This window comes from Sinocyclocheilus grahami, unplaced genomic scaffold (assembly GCF_001515645.1).
Source record: "Sinocyclocheilus grahami isolate Dianchi unplaced genomic scaffold, SAMN03320097.WGS_v1.1 scaffold1077.1, whole genome shotgun sequence".
NCBI classification, from domain to species: domain Eukaryota; kingdom Metazoa; phylum Chordata; class Actinopteri; order Cypriniformes; family Cyprinidae; genus Sinocyclocheilus; species Sinocyclocheilus grahami.
Window position 1 is genome coordinate 49,323 of NW_015506256.1, and position 20,340 is coordinate 69,662.

At 35.3% G+C, this 20,340-nt stretch overlaps 1 protein-coding gene and 1 long non-coding RNA gene across 2 annotated transcripts in view; both read right to left on the reverse strand.

The window, feature by feature from the left end:
* Positions 1–828: 828 nt before the first annotated feature.
* LOC107566463 (thioredoxin domain-containing protein 12-like) lies at positions 829–6,345 on the reverse strand. Its single transcript, XM_016251924.1, has 7 exons — positions 6,178–6,345; positions 4,955–5,015; positions 3,647–3,699; positions 3,261–3,334; positions 3,014–3,083; positions 2,819–2,902; positions 829–1,578 (listed from the first exon to the last, which is right to left on the reverse strand). Exons 1-7 carry the CDS (start codon positions 6,278–6,280, stop codon positions 1,499–1,501), a joined length of 525 nt encoding a protein of 174 aa, XP_016107410.1. The 5' UTR covers positions 6,281–6,345; the 3' UTR covers positions 829–1,498.
* Positions 6,346–15,393: 9,048 nt separating this feature from the next.
* LOC107566462 (uncharacterized) overlaps positions 15,394–20,340 on the reverse strand; it is a 10,822-nt gene continuing 5,875 nt past the window's right edge. Inside the window, exon 3 of the long non-coding RNA XR_001606513.1 lies at positions 15,394–15,471. This is a non-coding gene — a long non-coding RNA (uncharacterized lncRNA). The remainder of the gene's footprint in view (positions 15,472–20,340) is intronic.

Genomic DNA, 20,340 nt, shown 5'->3' on the forward strand with positions numbered 1-20,340 from the left:
AATGCGTTTACACTACTGAAAATACTACTGAAAAGGACTGTAAGTTATTTTATAAAGAATTACACCTGAAGTGCACACATCCAACAGTCCAAGAGCTCAATGTGGGTGCTCAACCACAAAAAATTGCATAAGTTGGCACACCCAGCTCCAAAATTAGAAAAATATTTAAGTTCTCACCACAGGTGACGTTTCGAGCCTAATCGTCTGATGAAGAGCTTTTAGGCTCAAAACGTCACCTGTGGTGAGAACATAAATATTGTTCTACTTTTGGAGCTGTGGTGTGCCAACTTTGATCTTCCTTCCTGCAAGATATTTTAACTTTTTTTTTTTAATGTCTCTTAAGCTCACCAAGGCTGCATTTAAATTAGAAATCTTGTGACATTATACATGTCTTTACTGTCACTTATGGTAAATTCAATGCATCCTTGATGAATAAAAGTATTATTTAAAAATAATAAAAAAACTTACTGACCCCAATCCTTTGAATGGTAGTTTAGGAATCATTTTATGATACACGCTTTATTATTTTGTTGTTGTTTTGTTTGTGTAAGTGTGTCTCTTTACTGATGGGTCGTCAACTTAATTTTGCAAAAATTTATATTATGCACAAATCCTGTTTTAACACAATGCAACAAATACCATAATAGATTTAAGTATTGGTCACTCTACTCTGTAAGCTAACACTGAAAAATAACTATATTACAATATTTTATATCAACTTTATTTGTAGCCTCATTTTACATATTGGTAAAAAATACAGTAGGGTGAAGACAGACAATTCCCTCTCAATCCCCCAAAAAAAGGAAGAAAAAAGAAAAAGTAGTGCCACCTCACATTATAGGCCTTAAATTACAGGTACTGTCAATAGTAAAAATCTGTATTTAAAATTAAAGGCGACTCCATATATTGAGGACAAAAACTTGGCCAGTTTAAGAGATACTATTAGCATTTCTAAAAACGTTAACACAATAGAACTGGTACGCTCATGAAAACATACATAGTTTTTAGGTGGGTACAGTTTAGGGTTTATAAGGCTCTTCGTATAAGTGACTGTGTAACTGGATCAGTTTTACCACAGCTTACAAGATATGGCTTGGAAGCACATGAGAAATGCCTTACTGGCGTGTTTCTTAGTCAGAAAAAATGTGGAGTGCCTTAAGAATGCAGTCAAGAGGGTCAAATGTTTTCAACATGAATAATCAATATGGACACGTCAGCTTTGATCTTCTGAAATGCAAGATGATGAAAAAAAAAAAAACTTTTAGCACCCATTATGTGACATGGACAGTAAGTATGCTTTGGTTCTCAAAATAATAAGCCAATCTACCGCAAGCTGCGATACCTTGAAATATAATCCGTAAATGCATTATAAATTCCTTCATTTTTTTAAGCTTGTCTTGTGCTATAGTAGATCAAATTAAATGACAGGAGTTGAGGTTGGTGATGGATGGCTCTAATGTGTACTGGCTAAGATCTTTCCATGCTGCTTTTGCCCTTCTTAGAGTTCATCCCCGATGTGAACGGTCCTGAAGGCATCACCAGTCAGCTTCTCTTGAGCTTCCTTCATGCTAGCCACAACTGCACACGGAAGAAAAATGTGGTCAAGTAACATGTCACTCGTTTTGTTCACTTTGCACATAAAATCTCATTTGTTTTTCAAATTCATCTCTAGAATGGACTGTAAACACAGTCAATCCTGTTTTGCATTGCCACTGGAAAGTTGACTATTTGAAGCAAAGCGAGTGAAAACTACTCATTTCAGGCACAGATCAAGTCAATAGAATGCATTCTTTATGATGCATTTATGATGTAAATAATGCACTATATTGTGATGACAACATTTTTGCGAAATATTCTGAAATGTTTTCGCAAAATGTGTTACGTCAGAACTATTGCGTTCCTATTCTATAGAATGCGACAGTCGGATTCAAGAAGTTAAAAAATGCCATTCATTTTCTTTACAGGGAAATACATTTTTTTAACGATACACTCTAAAAAATGCTGGGTTAAATACAACCCAGTGCTGGGTAAAATAGGGACAAACCCAGCAATTGGGTTGTTTTGACCCAGCGGTTGGGTTACTACCCAGAAGGTTGGGTTAAATATTTAACCCAACCGCTGGGTCAAAACAGCCCAATTGCTGGGTTTGTCCCTATTTAACCCAGCACTGGATTGTAATTAACCCAGCATTTTCTACAGTGTATCCTTTAAAGCAGACCTACTGTGAGCGCTGAGGACGTTAATCAAAGGTATACGCTTTTGTTGAAGCCATCAGTTCGCATTATTGAACTCGTTTTAAATGATCGTGTTTAACAGTGGAATTCCTAGTGAAAAACTGCATTACCCACAAAGAGTCGAAGCAATCAAATCGAGTGCTAAGCTCCGCCCACTCCCATGAAGCATCACGAATCAAGTTGGTCCTCCCGTGCTCAGAACAGTAAAATATTTGAATATATATGCATATTTTGCAATAAACTTAATATATTGTTTCTATATGTCTACAATCAACAACTTTAAATGGACAGTTGCAGTGGTTCGTGGGATTGTAGTTCTTTCCTTCACTTAAGCGTTAAGTACAGAGTCTTGAACCTTTGTTTTTTTTTTGTGTCTGATTTTCAAATACTTCAAATGAACGTTTGTAATGTTGTGATTCACTTGTAGCTGGTTGGTTTGACTTGAGAAAAATGAAATGAAAAAAATACTTTAAAAAAAACAGCGCTGCTAAAAAAAAAAGTGGCCGGCAATAATGAATGAAATAAATATAGATTTATATATGTATATGTGTCTTTTAAATTTCATTTGTCTTCGAATGTCTTACCTTGATCTGCATTGCTGTAGAAGTATTTGTAGTTGGGGTTGCCATTCTTGTTCGTGATCTCCGAGTGGACTTTACCAGTGGGATCTTACCAAAGAACAAAAAAAAAAGGAAAAAAAGACAGTCTACCTTTAAACAAGGGTTGATGTTCTAAACGAGTGCATTTGCTTAGTCAATTTGTTTATGTATATGACCTACCAAGGAAAAGTATTCTTGGAATGTAACCGCCATCTGGGCTAAAGGCCTCATCTTTTGGCTCCTCTTCATCCTAAAGCCACATGGGACATGCAATGAGAATATGCAATATAATAACACATACCTTCTTGAGAATATGTGTATTACTACATGTGGCGTGTATATATATATATATATTTTTTTTTTTCAAACCATCTACAATATGCATTTTGTAAAATGTATAAAGTAAATAAGAAGAAGAGCTCCTCACCTCCAAGTTAACCATGACAAAGTTGTGAGCCAACTCAGAGATGTCCTTTGATTCAGCAAACTTGGGCTTTAATGCTAAAGTTATTTTTAAAACATCATAAATCATCTGTACACTTCAAGGTAACAGAATAAGCCATTCATACATCATACATTACTACCGTTCAAACTTTTTTTTGTGATTAAGAAATATAATATTGATCAAACGTGACAGTGAAGATTTTTACATTGTGAAAAAAATAGACTTCAAATAAGACTTTTGAACTTTCAAATTCATCAAATGTATCACGGTTTCCACAAAAATATCGAGCAGCACAGCCTTTTTCAAGACGAATTGGAAAAGTTCCGGATATTCCGGTGTATAACTCAATAACTCAACCAGCATCATACCTTTACAGGCTCCACACCAAGTCTTGTGAATAATGACCATCAGAGGGAGCCCACTGGACAGAACAAGATCAGAATTACATTTGGAAATCACTTTTAAAACAAAAGCAAACGTTGCAAGATGCCAACTTCATGCAAGATAACTCAGTCCCTCACTGAACAATGGCTAATGTAATTCCATTCTGCTAGGACTTTTTTTTTGTGGTTACTTTATTGAGTATCACATTTGATACACCATTATCCCTTACATAATACTCTATATAGTCACTGCATATATTCCAATAATATGTCTTAGTAAGATGATATTTAAACGCTTAGTTTTATGATCAAAGTTCTGTAGGTTTTATTGTGGGGGGCAACAAATATAATGCAGTACAACGATGATTCAGAGATGTACAAACAAACGTTCCTCAAAAGCCTGATACGTCACATTAGATACATAAAAAAAAATTATATTAATAAAATAGGATAATCAAGTAAACTTCAGTCCAGTAAGTGTTCATTTAGAAATATTACAAACAAAATAAAAGTTACTGTAACTTTTAATTTATAAACATCTGTGAAGATTTCACAGCCAAAAAACAAACATGTACCACAACCTGAAGAGGAACATTTTTAGAATTATACTAAAATGGCTTTAATTTCTACAAAAAAAAATTATAATAATTTAATAAATCAATAAATATTATTTACATACATGCATGCATGCATACATACATACATACACACACACACACACACACACACACATATATATACATATATATATATGTGTGTGTGTGTGTGTGTGTGTGTGTGTGCGCGCATGTATGTGTATGTATGCATGCATGCAAATATATATATATATATATATATATATATATATATATATATATATACACATTATCAGTCAAGTAACAGAAGGCATGTAGTAATGTAGTAACAACTGATCATGTAATAATTTAGAGCACTTGATACTGTTTGACACAAATATGATACAGCAGGCTTTATAGGGTTAAGTGCCTGGACCTGACCAGATTATATTTCTGAAAGTCTGGTATAGGCCTACTATATATATATATATATACACATTATCAGTCAAGTAACGGAAGGCATGTAGTAGATTGTATACAACTGATCATGTAATAATTTAGAGCACTTGATACTGTTTGACACAAATATGATACAGCAGGCTTTATAGGGTTAAGTGCCTGGACCTGACCAGATTATATTTCTGAAAGTCTGGTATAGGCCTACCTTTTATAGAAATAAATAAACTACAATGTTACAAAGTACAAAGGATATTGGCAAACTAGATCAAGCCAGCTGTACCTTGCTTCAGCCTCCTTCTTCCCATCCTCAAGGCTCCGCCAGTGAATATGGTCCCCAAATCCTTAAATAATACACACACACAGGTGCATCTCGATAAATTAGAATGTCATGGAAAAGTTCATTTATTTCAGTAATTCAACTCAAATTGTGAAACTCGTGTATTAAATAAATTCAGTGCACACAGACTGAAGTAGTTTAAGTCTTTGGTTCTTTTAATTGTGATGATTTTGGCTCACATTTCACAAAAACCCACCAATTCACTATCTCAACAAATTAGAATACTTCATAAGACCAATAAAAAAAAAACATTTTTAGTGAATTGTTGGCCTTCTGGAAAGTATGTTCATTTACTGTACATGTACTCAATACTTGGTTGGGCCTCCTTTTACATGAATTACTGCATCAGTGCGGCGTGGCATGGAGACAATCAGCCTGTGGCACTGCTGAGGTGGTATGGAAGCCCAGGTTTCTTTGATAGCGGCCTTCAGGTCATCTGCATTGTTGGGTCTGGTGTCTCTCATCTTCCTCTTGACAATACTCCATAGATTCTCTATGGGGTTCAGGTCAGGCGAGTTTGCAGGCCAATCAAGCACAGTAACACCATGGTCATTGAACCAGCTTTTGGTGCTTTGGCAGTGTGGGCAGGTGCCAAGTCCTGCTGGAAAATGGTCCACTGTGTTTTCTGAAGTCCACAGTCAACGCAGCCATCTACCAGGAAATTTTAGAGCACTTCATGCTTCCTTCTGCTGACTTGAGATGCACCTGTACACGTCCATTATAAATATTTAACTCATACATCCGGTTAGGTGCAAGAGTACCTGTTGGAACAAGCCACGACTACAACCACAGAACAAAGAGATCTGCAACAATGCGCCTGTGGTCAGAGATTTAATCAGTCTTTCGTCCAATACACAATGCAATGTCAGAGGCACGCCAGTCAAAATACATAATCTGATCATTTTGCATGATTACTATTCTTAATCGCGGCTGCAAAATCCCATCGATTTAGGTTTATAATGAGCTCATCACTTAAAACATACTATTTCACCTTCATGGGATATATTAGCAGTAGACATTTAGCCTCACTGAGACAGTACTGAGTAATTTCGCTCAATCGGGTGTTACTTTAGATCCGCGTTTCGGGTCAGAAACCGGTGGTCTAGCACAGCTAGCGTTCATAGGGATTATTTTGCTTAAATGTCTAAATTTATAGATATTTTTACCTCGTTCTTTGTCATCAGCTAACACCTCTCCGAAATGTGACGCAATAAAAACCAGTATAAAAGAAACCAGAGAAATGCTGAATAAAGACGACGGCATTTTCATTCCGATGGTCGCTAGCCTTGAGCTGTGCCTGGATGTACCGGATAGAATCCCGCCGGGTCCTAAATCCTGCCGTGTTACTGGAGCGCGCGGATGGCGTCAGATGCGTCACATTTTTTTTTTTTTTTTTTTTTTTTTAATATACAACAGTTTACAAAAATGTATATAAAAACATGCCAGAGTGTACAAACCATTGATTCATTTAATCAAAAATTTGTGGAAAAATATTACAAGTCTTCTTTGCTACAATGTTCTCCAAACTGGTGCAGCAGTTCTTAGTCTCCTGAAGAAAATGAATGCAATTTGGCTTGGATCCTGACCATTTCTTCTTATGTATGGGAAATGTTCCCAAAATAGTAAAAAGCTGTACGAGTAAAGTAAAATTATTATTATTACTTTCACTGGAATAATACGCAGAGGTGTAAAGTATTGGGGTAAATGTAATTAGTTACTGTACTTGAGTATATTTTCGGATACTTTGTAGTTGTACTGAGTATCAAAGATATTAGCAACTTTTACTCTTTACTTCACTACATTTTTGAATGAGTATCTGTACTCTTTACTCCACTACATTTGAAATGAGTGTTGCAGTTACACATTACATTTTGCATGGACCTAACTTTTTCTGCAGCGGTTTATTTCTGCTACAAAAGACGTGATACTGCTACCTACAGGTCACTGAGAGTACTGCATCTTGTGCGTTTTGCCCTTACTCACCCAAACTTGTCAACAAGGCTACTTTATGTGAATGCGAGTTCCTTAGCAAGTATTTGTGAATCAGAGGTGTTTTATATATGAGATGAGGACATGACTGCAGCCGGCAATGAGGCCCAAACCAGCACATCCACTGTTAGAAGGCTTCGGCTTTTTAATTTTACTTAACATTATTTTATTTATCCATTATACTGAAGATACCTTTTTGAAAGATAGTTTTTGTTTGTTTGTTTGTTTTGTAATTTTAAGGTGTTCAGCTTTAGTTATTTGGTTTTAGAAAATAAATCAACTCTTTCTTGTTTTTGTTTCGTGCTCTCTGTGCCTTGCCCTGGACTTTTATGTCACTTCCTGTCTCCCGTGGTGTTTGTAGTCAGTTTGTAGTCCGTTTGTTTATTGGTTCCCCTTTTGAAATATATTGTTTTTTTGTTTGTTTGTTTGTTTTGTCATTTTAAGGTGTTCAGCTTTAGTTATTTGGTTTTAGAAAATAAATCAACTCTTTCTTGTTTTTGTTTCATGCTCTCTGTGCCTTGCCCTGGACTTTTATGTCACTTCCTGTCTCCCGTGGTGTTTGTAGTCAGTTTGTAGTCCGTTTGTTTATTGGTTCCCCTTGATTAGTCTCCCCAGGTGTGTCTTATCTTGTTCAGCTTGTTAGCCCCATGTGTGTATATATAGCCCTAGTTTTTCCTTTAGTTCCTTGTGAGTTGTTGAATGTAATGGTAGTCTGTTTACCAGTCATTCTGTTCTTTGTTCCCTTTGGTTTTTGGCTTATTGTTTGTTCTAGCTTTTCCATTAAATACCTGCACATAGATCCTTGTCTCTCCCTTTTTCCCCAGCTTCTCCACAACGTTACAGTTTATCACTGGCATGTCTCTTTGACTAGTGCATCGTTGAGCCTATATTTAGTATAAGTACAATACTTAAGTACTGTTAAAATCAGATACTCTAAGACTTTTACTCAAGTTGTTTTGGAATTGGTGACTTGTAACGTGTAGTGGAGTAATTTTCACTGTAAGGTATCTGTACTTTTACTCAAGTATGGTTTTTAGGTACTCTTTACACCTCTGAATAATACATACATATATCAAAATGATTTAACTTGAATATCCTCCTGACTACCAGCTATGGAGTTTTGTCCACTGTAGAGGTCATTATGTTTTAGCGATTTCCCTGAGACGTTATATATTTTTATGTCCTGCACAGAGCACATTCAGGGCTTTCCAGAGATACCAAATGATTGGATGTTTCACCATGGCCACTCCCTCTCTTTGGTCTTTAAAAATGGCTGACATTCATTTAGTGATCAAATGTAATATTTTGTAATTATCATTTAAATCTGACTAATTGACAAATTGTTTGTCATAAATAAACATCTCAGGAAAATGTTATGGGGTTATCAAAATGTGACCTTCTGTTATGAAACAGGACATCAATTTCATACATGTCCACTGTAGAGGACACCAGGAATTAAAGCATGTTTATTACACAATTTGGGAGACACAACAAATGAATAGAGAAAAAAAGTATATATCAATATTCCTATTAAATATTAGATATTTATATGAAAATCTTGCTAATTATTACTCCCATTATTGCACCTATTTGTTCATTCTATGTTGCCCCAAAAACACATTAATATGCAAATTAGATACAGTTTATAGATACATTTCATATATTGGAAAAACTTATGGCCATTTTACACACATTTTGCATAAAGAAAAATGTTTTTTAAAAATATCTTTCATAACATAGTTGAGAATCATCTTTATATAAAGTTTGGTATAAAAAAATGAAAATTGATTTCTGATTAAAACAAAAATCCCACTCTTTTTGCCTTTTCTTGTCTATTCTTATTTTTTTTTTAAAACAGGACTTTTTAAAGTCCCGATGTCCTCTACAGAGGCATAACATAAAATATCATTTTTCAAAAATTGTATCGTTCAAAATGTTTCTTATGCTCTAAACCAGTGGTTCCCAGCCCTGGTCCTATAGAGGCACCCAAACATCGGCCATCGGCTCATTAGTAGAGACTCCAAGACCTGAAATTGGTGTGTCAGAGAAAGGAGACATGCAAAATGTGCAGTGTTAGGGTGCCTCCAGGACCAGGGTTGGGAACCACTGCTCTAAACCAGTGGTTCCAAACACACCTGATTCAGGTCATCAGCTCATTAGTAGAGACTCCAAGACAGGGCTGTCCATACTCGGTCCTGGAGGGCCGGTGTCCTACAGAGTTTAGCTCCAACCCTAATTAAACACACCTGATCCAGCTAATCAAGCTCTTACTAGGCATAGAAACTTTCAGTCAGGTGTGTTGAGGCAAGTTGGAGCTAAACTCTGCAGGACACCGGCCCTCCAGAACCGAGTATGGACAGCCCTGGTCCAAGACCTGAAAGTGGTGTGTCAGAGAAAGGAGACATGCAAAATGTGCAGTGCTGGGGTGCCTCCAGGACCAGGGTTGGGAACCACTGCTCTAAACAATGTAATGACATGACAAAATACTACATTCACAAAACTGTTTTTTTCCTGGTAGTCAGGAGGATATAATATTTGTTTTCCTTCTATTAAAATTTTCCATATCCACCCAGAAAATCCTTGTGTATACATTTACAAAACAGATCGACAATAGACTTATTTTCCATTGAACAAAAATCACAGGAATAATCAATATCCAAATTAAATCTCTCTCACACACTTTTAGTTGGATATATACCATCTAAAATTTTAAATGTAACCTCTTTTACTTTATTATTTAAACAGTATATTTCACAAATACGCCAAGCTTAATTCCAATTTATATTTCTAAATACATTGGTCCACAATAAGCTTTTATAAGTTGCTGTATCACCTGTTATAATATTCCTAATATATTTATTAGTACAACTTTGTTTAAGAATATCAATGCTTCCTAGAAACATGCTGTCTTTAACATATATTTCCTCAGACGAATCACTTCCACAAGCTCTTATAATATGGACAACTTGTTGACGTATGGCATCAAATACAACAGCATACACTTTTTGGCGTAACTGGAAAACCAAATTTATCCAAAAATTCACTATAAGATAAAAAATTACCATTTGAATTTAAAAGTTGTCTAACTAACAATATAATTTTCATACCAACTTTTATAAAAGAGAGATTTATTTTTATATCGAATACATCTATTTTTCAAATAACATATTTATTGGGGAAAAATTGTGCTTAAACACGAGCATCCAGGCCAATAAAGCTTGTTTGTGAAATTTAGCTAATTTCACAGGTAGTTTATCCATTTTAAAATCGCATCTCAACTGAAGATCTATGCCATCCATCATGTCAAACACGTTTTGGAAATGTAAAAAATATAAAAAAAATTTAAATAAAAAGGTTAGGAATCATATTTGTTTCAAGTGATTTTATTGGAGGTGGGGGGGGGCCCTAACATGGATTTTAGGGCCTCCAAATGTTTAGAACCAGCCTCAAGTGAAATGCAAAGGGAAAAAAATATTTAGAAGGAAAAAATACAGCAGATTAAAAAGAGTTCTTTGTGTATATTCTTTTTACGGTGTCACATTAAAATACCAAGCATTACGTTATTCTCCTGACATCTCAATATGGAACATGAAGGAAAATGTTCCGCTTATTCTGTCAAATTGACGGATACAGACGATTTGTAATGCAACCTTATTATTTGAAATTATTTGTTTTGGTATTTTTGAGTGGAATATCCCCAAACCTGAAGTGCCTCCCATAATTTAAAACGTTTATGTTTGTTTGTAGGCCTAGTATGAATGTGTTCCAGTTATTTTAGTTGAGGCGAACACAGTAGAGCCGATCCTCTCTATACGCAAAATACGCAAGCTGCGTAGGGCCCCCGAAACACCAGGGGGGCCCCCTTGCTCTCAAAGATTATTTAATTTTAGTTTCGTTTTTTATTTTGGCCAGCAGTTATGAAAACATGAATAATCATTTATTTTAATGCGGTGCGATGTCACCCTTTCTACATAAAAATCAGTCAAATCATGTAATGTGAATGTCGTACAGTCTTGCTCGAGACTAAAAAAACGAGTTGAAAGCGTACCAAGCCGCAGAAGAGACACTGTTTCTCAAGCGCTTTCCGCGAGAGGATTCGAGACGGAGTGAAACACGGTAAAATGCCCCCAGAAGTCTAGGATCAGCACTGCTGTTAGTTTGTATCTTTGTAACTCCTCAAACAAATTCAGAAATACAGTTGAGACATAAGAACCATTTCTTTATAAGAATAAGAGGTGGTTGTGTTCATATTAATTTTCTCACTAAATTCCCCTTTTAATTAATTTTTTAGCACCTTGACCACTTTTTTTCTCTTTCTATGGCTGAAATGAAATAAGAATATTCTAAGATTTTGTCCTTGAAAATGTTTCTTGAAATTACAATGTAGTAATCCAAGTGGTTGGAGACTTCCTTTTATGATGACAGCAATTGTTTGTGGTCATTAAGCATTGGCTTGTATAAAACCAAAAGAAAATTAGAATTTCTCAATATTTGGTAACACTGATGATGAAACTGCAAAATGCCAGTCATTTTGACCAGTTCAGAAAGGTACACTCAAAAAAATGCTGGGTTAAATACAACCCAGTGCTGGGTAAAATAGGGACAAACCCAGCAATTGGGCTGTTTTGACCCAGCGGTTGGGTTAAATGTTTAACCCAGCCTTCTGGGTAGTAACCCAACCGCTGGGTCAAAACAACCCAATTGCTGGGTTTGTCCCTATTTTACCCAGCACTGGGTTGTATTTAACCCAGCATTTTTTAGAGTGTATAGGGAAGTAGAGAAGAATTAGTATGTAGTTGTATTGGTAATATAAGAATGGAAATTAGTACACCTGTTAAGCAATTACCAGACTATAATATACAATGCCTTTGTTATATAATCGTATCTTTGAATGACAGTAATAGGCTATCTTAGAAAGAAAGGATAATCTGAATAATCACTTTCCTTATTGGCCGTCTGCATTATTTATAACCATTTCTATGCACAAAACTGTTTCAGTTTAGGAATATGACTATGTTGAAGCCATTTCCTCTTGTGACTTACTCCCATGTTACCACAACTATATAAGACAAATTATATTTATTGTATTATTAACCAATTATATATTATGCATAAGACAAAGCATGACTATACAACAAGGTTTTGCTGAAGTGCATGGCCACCTTTAATAAAAATAAAATAGCATACATTATTGCATAAATAAATAATGTTTAAATACAATAAATAACTTACTAATAAATAATCATTGCTTTTTGTAACAGTAAACTAAAAGGTGCTTGGCCTGTAGCAACTGCTAGTTTGCTATTTTGACAAAATGTAGTTGAAAACACGATTTATTGTTATTGTTCGAAGGTTGAAACCCTTTAGGACTTTGCACAGCTGCAGTCGTTCTTGAAAAGATTTTTGATGATCCATAGACACCTGAAGAAAACATAATCATACTTAAACATGACAGGATCACAGAGGCCAAAAGAAAGCACTCAAAACATTACATGTCTATTATCAATAAATATAACCTGTTTTACCTTGGCCGGAGAGATGTCCAATGCAGAGACAGAGAAGCAGTTCTATTACAATGTACAAAGAGAGAGAGAGAGAGAGAGAGAAAATTCACTGAGTGAAAAAGAGCCTTGCAATTAACAGTAATTATAGAAAGCTGTCTGTGTTTGGTTGATTGGCTTATTTTACCTGCAGGAGGTCATCAATCCTTCTCACTACACTTTTAGTGAGCTCTGGGTTAGCGTAAGCTCTAAATGTCTCCCGATAGTAGTGGAGATCTTCTAGAATTCTCTGTATGCATTCATTCTACAAAGATATATGTCAATGTAACAGACAAAAGACACTAATCAACAGAAGAATAAACAGAAGAACTGGGAATATGGATTGCACATTTACCTCATCAATATTTAGAACAGCACTGTGAGCGCAGTTAGAGTTCTGTTGGGTGGAAAACATAATGCGTAACATGTTTTGATTATGTTGAAATTCAGCAATCAAGAATGTGCTATGATGAAGAAAGGAACGTTATAAATAATGATTTTTGGATACAATGGCAATTTATATTTATCAACAAACTTATACTGAGGTTTAGTAATAAAGGAAATTGAGGCAACTTGAACTAACTTGAAAAAAATGCCGGGTTAAATACAACCCAGTGCTGGGTAAAATAGGGACAAACCCAGCAATTGGGTTGTTTTGACCCAGCGGTTGGGTTACAACGACCCAGCGGTTGGGTTACTACCCAGAATGTTGGGTTAAACATTTAACCCAACCGCTGGGTCAAAAAAACCAGCCCAATTGCTGGGTTTGTCCCTATTTTACCCAGCACTGGGTTGTATTTAACCCAGCATTTTTTAGAGTGTATCATCATTTCAAGAAGCTGGACTTTTAAGACATATTTTATAGTTATTTTAAACAACAACAACACTTTCATTTATCATTATTATTATTATTTTATTATTAGTAGTATCATTAATATTATTTTCTTTTATTATTATTTTGTTATTATCATTAGTAGTAGTAGTAGTAATAGTAACAATAATAACAATAATATAGTTTTTTGTTTTATGACTATTCAATATTTGTAATTTTTTATATTTATTCGTCGCATCTCATGACCATTTGAACTAGTGAAGGCAAAAAGATTCTTAAAATGTATAAAAAATTATGAATATTTAAAACAACAACAACAACAACATCTGCTTAAAATATTCATAGGGTTATATGTAAATTGAACCTAATCTCTTGATGCTTATTTTTAAAAACAAAAACGTGAATGGACTTGTCATTCTACTGTAATGCCTTGTCCACTTATGCCCTATGACTCCTAAACTTCATTAGGAGAGCATCATCATATGTGACCCTGGACCACAAAACCAGTCTTAAGTTGCACGGGGACATTTGTAGCAATCGCCAAAAATACACTGTATGGGTCAAAATTATAGATATACAAGAAAAGACCCAGAAAACAGCAACTCTCACACTAACACACATGGCCAATCCATGGATTTGTGATGCAATAAAACGTGAAAAAACGTCATAATATGAAGTAAGTGATCAATGATAAGAGGTTTCTGTCTTTATTAAGAGAAAGCACTATAAATAATCATTGTACTCTACATACAGTAATTATGCACATACTATAGTACAGATTAAATAAAGAAACAAAATTAGCACTATACCAGGCATATTTATTTGTCATGTATTTGCTTTTCATTCCCTGAGTCAACATTTCAGACTCTCTGTTTAACCGTCATATTCTCCCATTTACGCTGTTCTTTACAATCAGATTAATAGTAGAACAAAGATGAATAAAAATAATCCTGATAAAAACAATAGCATTCCCAGCACTTTTTGCTTGGACCAAATAAGTAGGCTACACAGTAAATAAAGTAATAAATAAATTATAATTTATTATAATATTGTATGTATATATATATATATATATATATATATGGGGTGTAACGGTACAGGTATTCCTCCCGAAAAATGTAGGGTCTTTCGGATCGGTAGCATGTGTACCAAACAAATAGCCTACATTGTTTTAACCACTGCAGGAGCGGAACTTCATTGGAAACTTCCAGTTTTATATATTGTTACTTTTGATAAGAAACAAAGTCTCATCTTTAAATTATGTCCTTTTTTTTCAGGAAATTCAAACGATGAATGCTGTTTTGGCACTCTTTGATGCGGCATGACCAATCGCAGAAACGCCTTCAAACAGCAGCGCGGAGCACCAGTGAGTGAGATCCTATCTCCCTCTTTACTACTATAGTTTTAATGCGAAATAAACATGAATGAACATCTCATGCCTCATGTAATCGCTCAATCAGCGTTTCAACCACGGAAAGACGTCAATAAAACAGCTTGTAAACAAAATGTCAGATAGCATTTCATTTAGGCTACCTCAGGAAGTCATCAGTGTCCAGACCACAGCTCGTTAGTTTACTATAAATGAAGTCTAAAGAAGAGCATTTCGCGAAATATTAGACCATCTACTCATTATATTTTACTTTACCTGTTCCTGATATCTTAATTATTCAATGTTTAAAAAATATGTTATGAAACGAGTTATGAGAGGCACTGTGTAAACGAATAGGTTATATTTCAACAACAAATATAATTTTTATAACTTAGAAGTTAATTAAAAAACGACATAATGAGCAATTTACATGTTTGCATTAATTTTTTTAAGTTGATTGTTGCTTGTTGTATTTAAAAATATATTAAATTTAAGTTTGGGCTCTGTTGTTAACTGTAACCTTAGGCCTAATGTAAAAGGGCTCACTAGAGCATAAGCCGAGGTAAATATGTATCCGTAAGAAAATGTTAATTATAAATGTGTTTATTTAAAGAAAGAGCAATTTCCTACCGTTTAAAAAAAAGGTTTCGTTTTTCTCCCTGCTGTACCGAACCGTGACATCAAAACCGAGGTGCGTACCGAACCCGTCATGTTTGCATACTTTTACACCCTAAACACACAGAGAGAGAGAGAGAGCTGGGTAGTAACTGATTACATATAATCTGGATTACATAATTAGATTCCAAAAATAAAGTACTTGTAATTAGATTAAATTACATTTTAAATACTCATAATCAGACTACAGTTACTTTTTTATTGATTACATGATTGCATATTATTGACACAATAGCAATAAATTATTCATTGCTAAAATTATTCAAATTATTCCTCTTCATCTTTTAAATATTCCTTTCTAAAATAGCCTACAAGACAAGTCACTAGTCAGGTATTTTGCATTTGCAAACACAGCATTTGACCACTGGATTTACAAAAAAACATTTCAGGTTTAAGAAGTGTTTCAACACTGCATCCATACTGATGAACTCATCAATTTTTATTTGAATTATCACTCAGTGGGTTATTTAACCATGTGTTACTATGTTTTTGGAATTGTATTTCAAATAGATTAGAATGCACAAATTCACGCTATTTCTTGAATTTGCTTTCGCCAACCTAGGGAGGCGAAATAGTGTAGTGATGGGTACTAAAGTCACCGATGACGTTATGATTTTTGGATCACGTGCCACTTAAGGTGCGGTTATGAGTACATCACATAAGAAAGATTGGTGGGATATCTAACTTGTAGAACCTCTTTCTGTATCATCAACACAAGGAAGACACAAGTGTAATAAAATAAATTTTATTAACAAAAGATAGGCAAAAGTAATCAACAACTGCTAAATTAATACCATGAATGGAAAATAAATAAAGTGCATAAAATGTATAAAATGCAAGGGATTCAGTTGGGTGTTGCTATGTTAGAGCTACGTTATCTGGAAAGATAAACTGTTGCTACTCTGAAACAAATAAGCTGAAGAACCTTATTATGCATCAAACAAATACGTGAAAGATTATTTGTTATCAACTGCAATCAGCTATATGATATCTAATATAAATTAGAAAAATAATATACTGATAATATACAACAATGCCAAGGTCTCTGGAAGAGGTTTGGATAAGTGATATTTACATTCGCTGTAGTGAGCGGTCCGATGGCGGCGACTTCTTCCACTGGTTGTGCTGGTAACAATGCAGTGGGGAAAGGAGCAGGAATCTGTTTCAACACGAAGCGCTGTAGGATGCTGATCTCCTGGAGCACCAAAGGGTCCTAAAATCTGTAACACGCAAATGTGGCCCTGGAGTAGGTGCAGAGGGTCCTTGCCTGGAACACGCAAGCAAAAGTACCTTAAAGTGAAAGTTTGCTCGCCGGAGCTTAACCTTGTTGCAGAAGTCTGTGTGTCTTCTGCCTCTCTGGCTAGAGACTCAGAACTTAGTCGATCCGCTTTGTCTCTCTAGGATGGAGACTCAGGATGTGCTGCATCTGTTGTTGTCTCACGGGACGAAGACTCTGAAGTCTGAACATAGAGTTTCTCTTTCCTCACAGGCTGGAGGCTCAGAACGTGGTTGTATCTGTTGCTTCCTCAAAAGCTGGAGATTCAGGACTTGGTATCCGTTATCCATACTGATGAACTCATCAATTTTTATTTGAATTATCACTCAGTGGGTTATTTAACCATGTGTTACTATGTTTTTGGAATTGTATTTCAAATAGATTAGAATGCACAAATTCACGCTATTTCTTGAATTTGCTTTCGCCAACCTAGGGAGGCGAAATAGTGTAGTGATGGGTACTAAAGTCACCGATGACGTTATGATTTTTGGATCACGTGCACCTTAAGGTGCGGTTATGAGTACATCACACAAGAAAGATTGGTGGGATATCTAACTTGTAGAACCTCTTTCTGTATCATCAACACAAGGAAGACACAAGTGTAATAAAATAAATTTTATTAACAAAAGATAGGCAAAAGTAATCAACAACTGCTAAATTAATACCATGAATGGAAAATAAATAAAGTGCATAAAATGTATAAAATGCAAGGGATTCAGTTGGGTGTTGCTATGTTAGAGCTACGTTATCTGGAAAGATAAACTGTTGCTACTCTGAAACAAATAAGCTGAAGAACCTTATTATGCATCAAACAAATACGTGAAAGATTATTTGTTATCAACTGCAATCAGCTATATGATATCTAATATAAATTAGAAAAATAATATACTGATAATATACAACAATGCCAAGGTCTCTGGAAGAGGTTTGGATAAGTGATATTTACATTCGCTGTAGTGAGCGGTCCGATGGCGGCGACTTCTTCCACTGGTTGTGCTGGTAACAATGCAGTGGGGAAAGGAGCAGGAATCTGTTTCAACACGAAGCGCTGTAGGATGCTGATCTCCTGGAGCACCAAAGGGTCCTAAAATCTGTAACACGCAAATGTGGCCCTGGAGTAGGTGCAGAGGGTCCTTGCCTGGAACACGCAAGCAAAAGTACCTTAAAGTGAAAGTTTGCTCGCCGGAGCTTAACCTTGTTGCAGAAGTCTGTGTGTCTTCTGCCTCTCTGGCTAGAGACTCAGAACTTAGTCGATCCGCTTTGTCTCTCTAGGATGGAGACTCAGGATGTGCTGCATCTGTTGTTGTCTCACGGGACGAAGACTCTGAAGTCTGAACATAGAGTTTCTCTTTCCTCACAGGCTGGAGGCTCAGAACGTGGTTGTATCTGTTGCTTCCTCAAAAGCTGGAGATTCAGGACTTGGTATCCGTTATTGCCTTTTCCCTCATGTGCCAGAGGCTCAGAATTAAGGAATTTTTATTTTTACATTTTTTCACAGACCAGAACCTTAGGAATCAGTCTCTGGGTGGGTGAAGGGCAGAAACTGCATTTTGTTCAGTGAGAAGTCCTGCCCTTCCTGGGCTTGGTACTAGAGATCTTCTTCTTGCCCTCTAAGAGGTGTCTGGCTTTTGTCCTGGCATCTTTATCTGATGGCGTTGGACAGTTTGCTTATGTTAGTCCACCAAATTCCAATCAAAATGTATCAAACCTTTGTCCACTATTGTAGTCAGAGAGGGGCCCGCCATAAACTGGGCCCTGGAATGTGCTGTCCACTACACTTATTTACTTGTAATGCAGGCATTCCCAAACTTTTTTTGTCATCTGAACCTCTTTCCCGTAATATATTTACTTGAAGTACCCCTGAGATTTAAAATGAAATATTTTAATAATTAAATCACATTTGAATGTTCATGGTTCTCTGTCATTGGTTAATGTACACATGACATGCAGGTAAACAAATAAAATATTTAATTTATGTGTTAAATTAAGATTAATTAATTTAATTTAATTTAAATGTAAAAAAGTGTTTTATATTGATTGATGTCATTTTAAAATGAATTTTATTTTTACATTTTTATGAATTATTATATTTTTATTAAACTCACGAACCCCTGGGCCTGCAGTTCCTTTAACCCCAGTTTGGAAAACCTTGATGTAATGTAATTGAATGTTTAACCTCATGTTGCTAATTACAATGAATGGAATATATTTTCTTACTGTTTGTATTTTTATATAATTTTTTTTACAAGATTATCCTATATAAATCAATGTGATAAACAAGTTAGGTCAAAAGTAATCTAAAAGTGTGTATATATATATTGTATTTATTTATTTATTTATTTAGCAGATGCTTTTATCCAAAGCGACTTACAAATGAGGACAATAAAAGCAGTCTAAACTAACAAAAGAGCAAAAGAGCAAAAGTGCAAATGACAAGTCTCGGTTAGCCTAACGCAGTACACGTAGCAAGGTGTGTGTATATATATATATACATACACATACATACATATATTATACACACACACACACACACACACACATATATACACACACACAAAGAAAAACAAGTAGATAGAATAGAAAAAATAGAAAGCTAGTGTTTATTTAGTGTGTATATATATATAAAGTTAGGTAAATGTACATATGACAATTATAAGTGATAACTATAGACACTGATCTCTTAAGGAGCAGATTTTGGCCTTATTATTTTGCAGATTAACTGCTGATATTTTCACTCTCCACATCAGCAATGTTTAAATTCCCTCCCCATGTTATTCTTGAGAAAATGTGTCAAGTCAACAGACTCTCTTCATTCTCAAAGGTCTCCAAACATTAAACAATGAGCACAGCAGACTAAAATAGCCACAAAGTAAGTTTTTTTCCAGTTTTTCTGTCAAACATTTGTTTGATCAAACCGTTGAAACAAAGCACACTCAGATGTTGAGTGAGAAATGGGGTTGACTGCTAAAGTTTCCATGAATTATAAGCTGCAAACAAATTATACATTTGGTATGCAATGATACAGTGAGACGATTACAAGCCCAGCCCACAAAGACTGATGTGCCTCATGGTGAAACGCACTGGAGAAATGGTGCTTTGTTATCTAGTGGCAAATGGGATAACACCAAAAATATTATCTGCTGAACCTTATAAAATATGTAGCTTTTTTTTCTTTTTACCAGTTGCTACATTATTTGTCAAAAGTTTAGAATAATTGTGATTTTTTAAAATATTGTTGAAAGAAGTCTCTTATAATTGAAGACTGCATTTATTTAAAGGGGTCATATGATACGATTTAAATTTGTCCTTTCTCTTTGGAGTGTTACAAGCTCTTGGTGCATAAAGAAGATCTGTAAAGTTGCAAAGACTAAAGTCTCAAATCCAAAGAGATATTCTTTATAAAAGTCAAGAGTCAACCACGCCTACCTAAAACGGCTCGTTCTAACACGCCCCCACATGTCTACCTCACTATGTGGGAAGATTTGCTCCGCCCAAATGTTCACGCAAAGAAAGAAGGCATAACTTTTATTCTCGTTGTAGTATTGTTGCTGCCGCCGCCATTTCGTGAAGGCGCTGTGAAAGCGAAACTACTTTGTTTGGCCTTCCAAAAGAGGACGATATCGCTTCGTCATGCCTGGAGCTGATCCG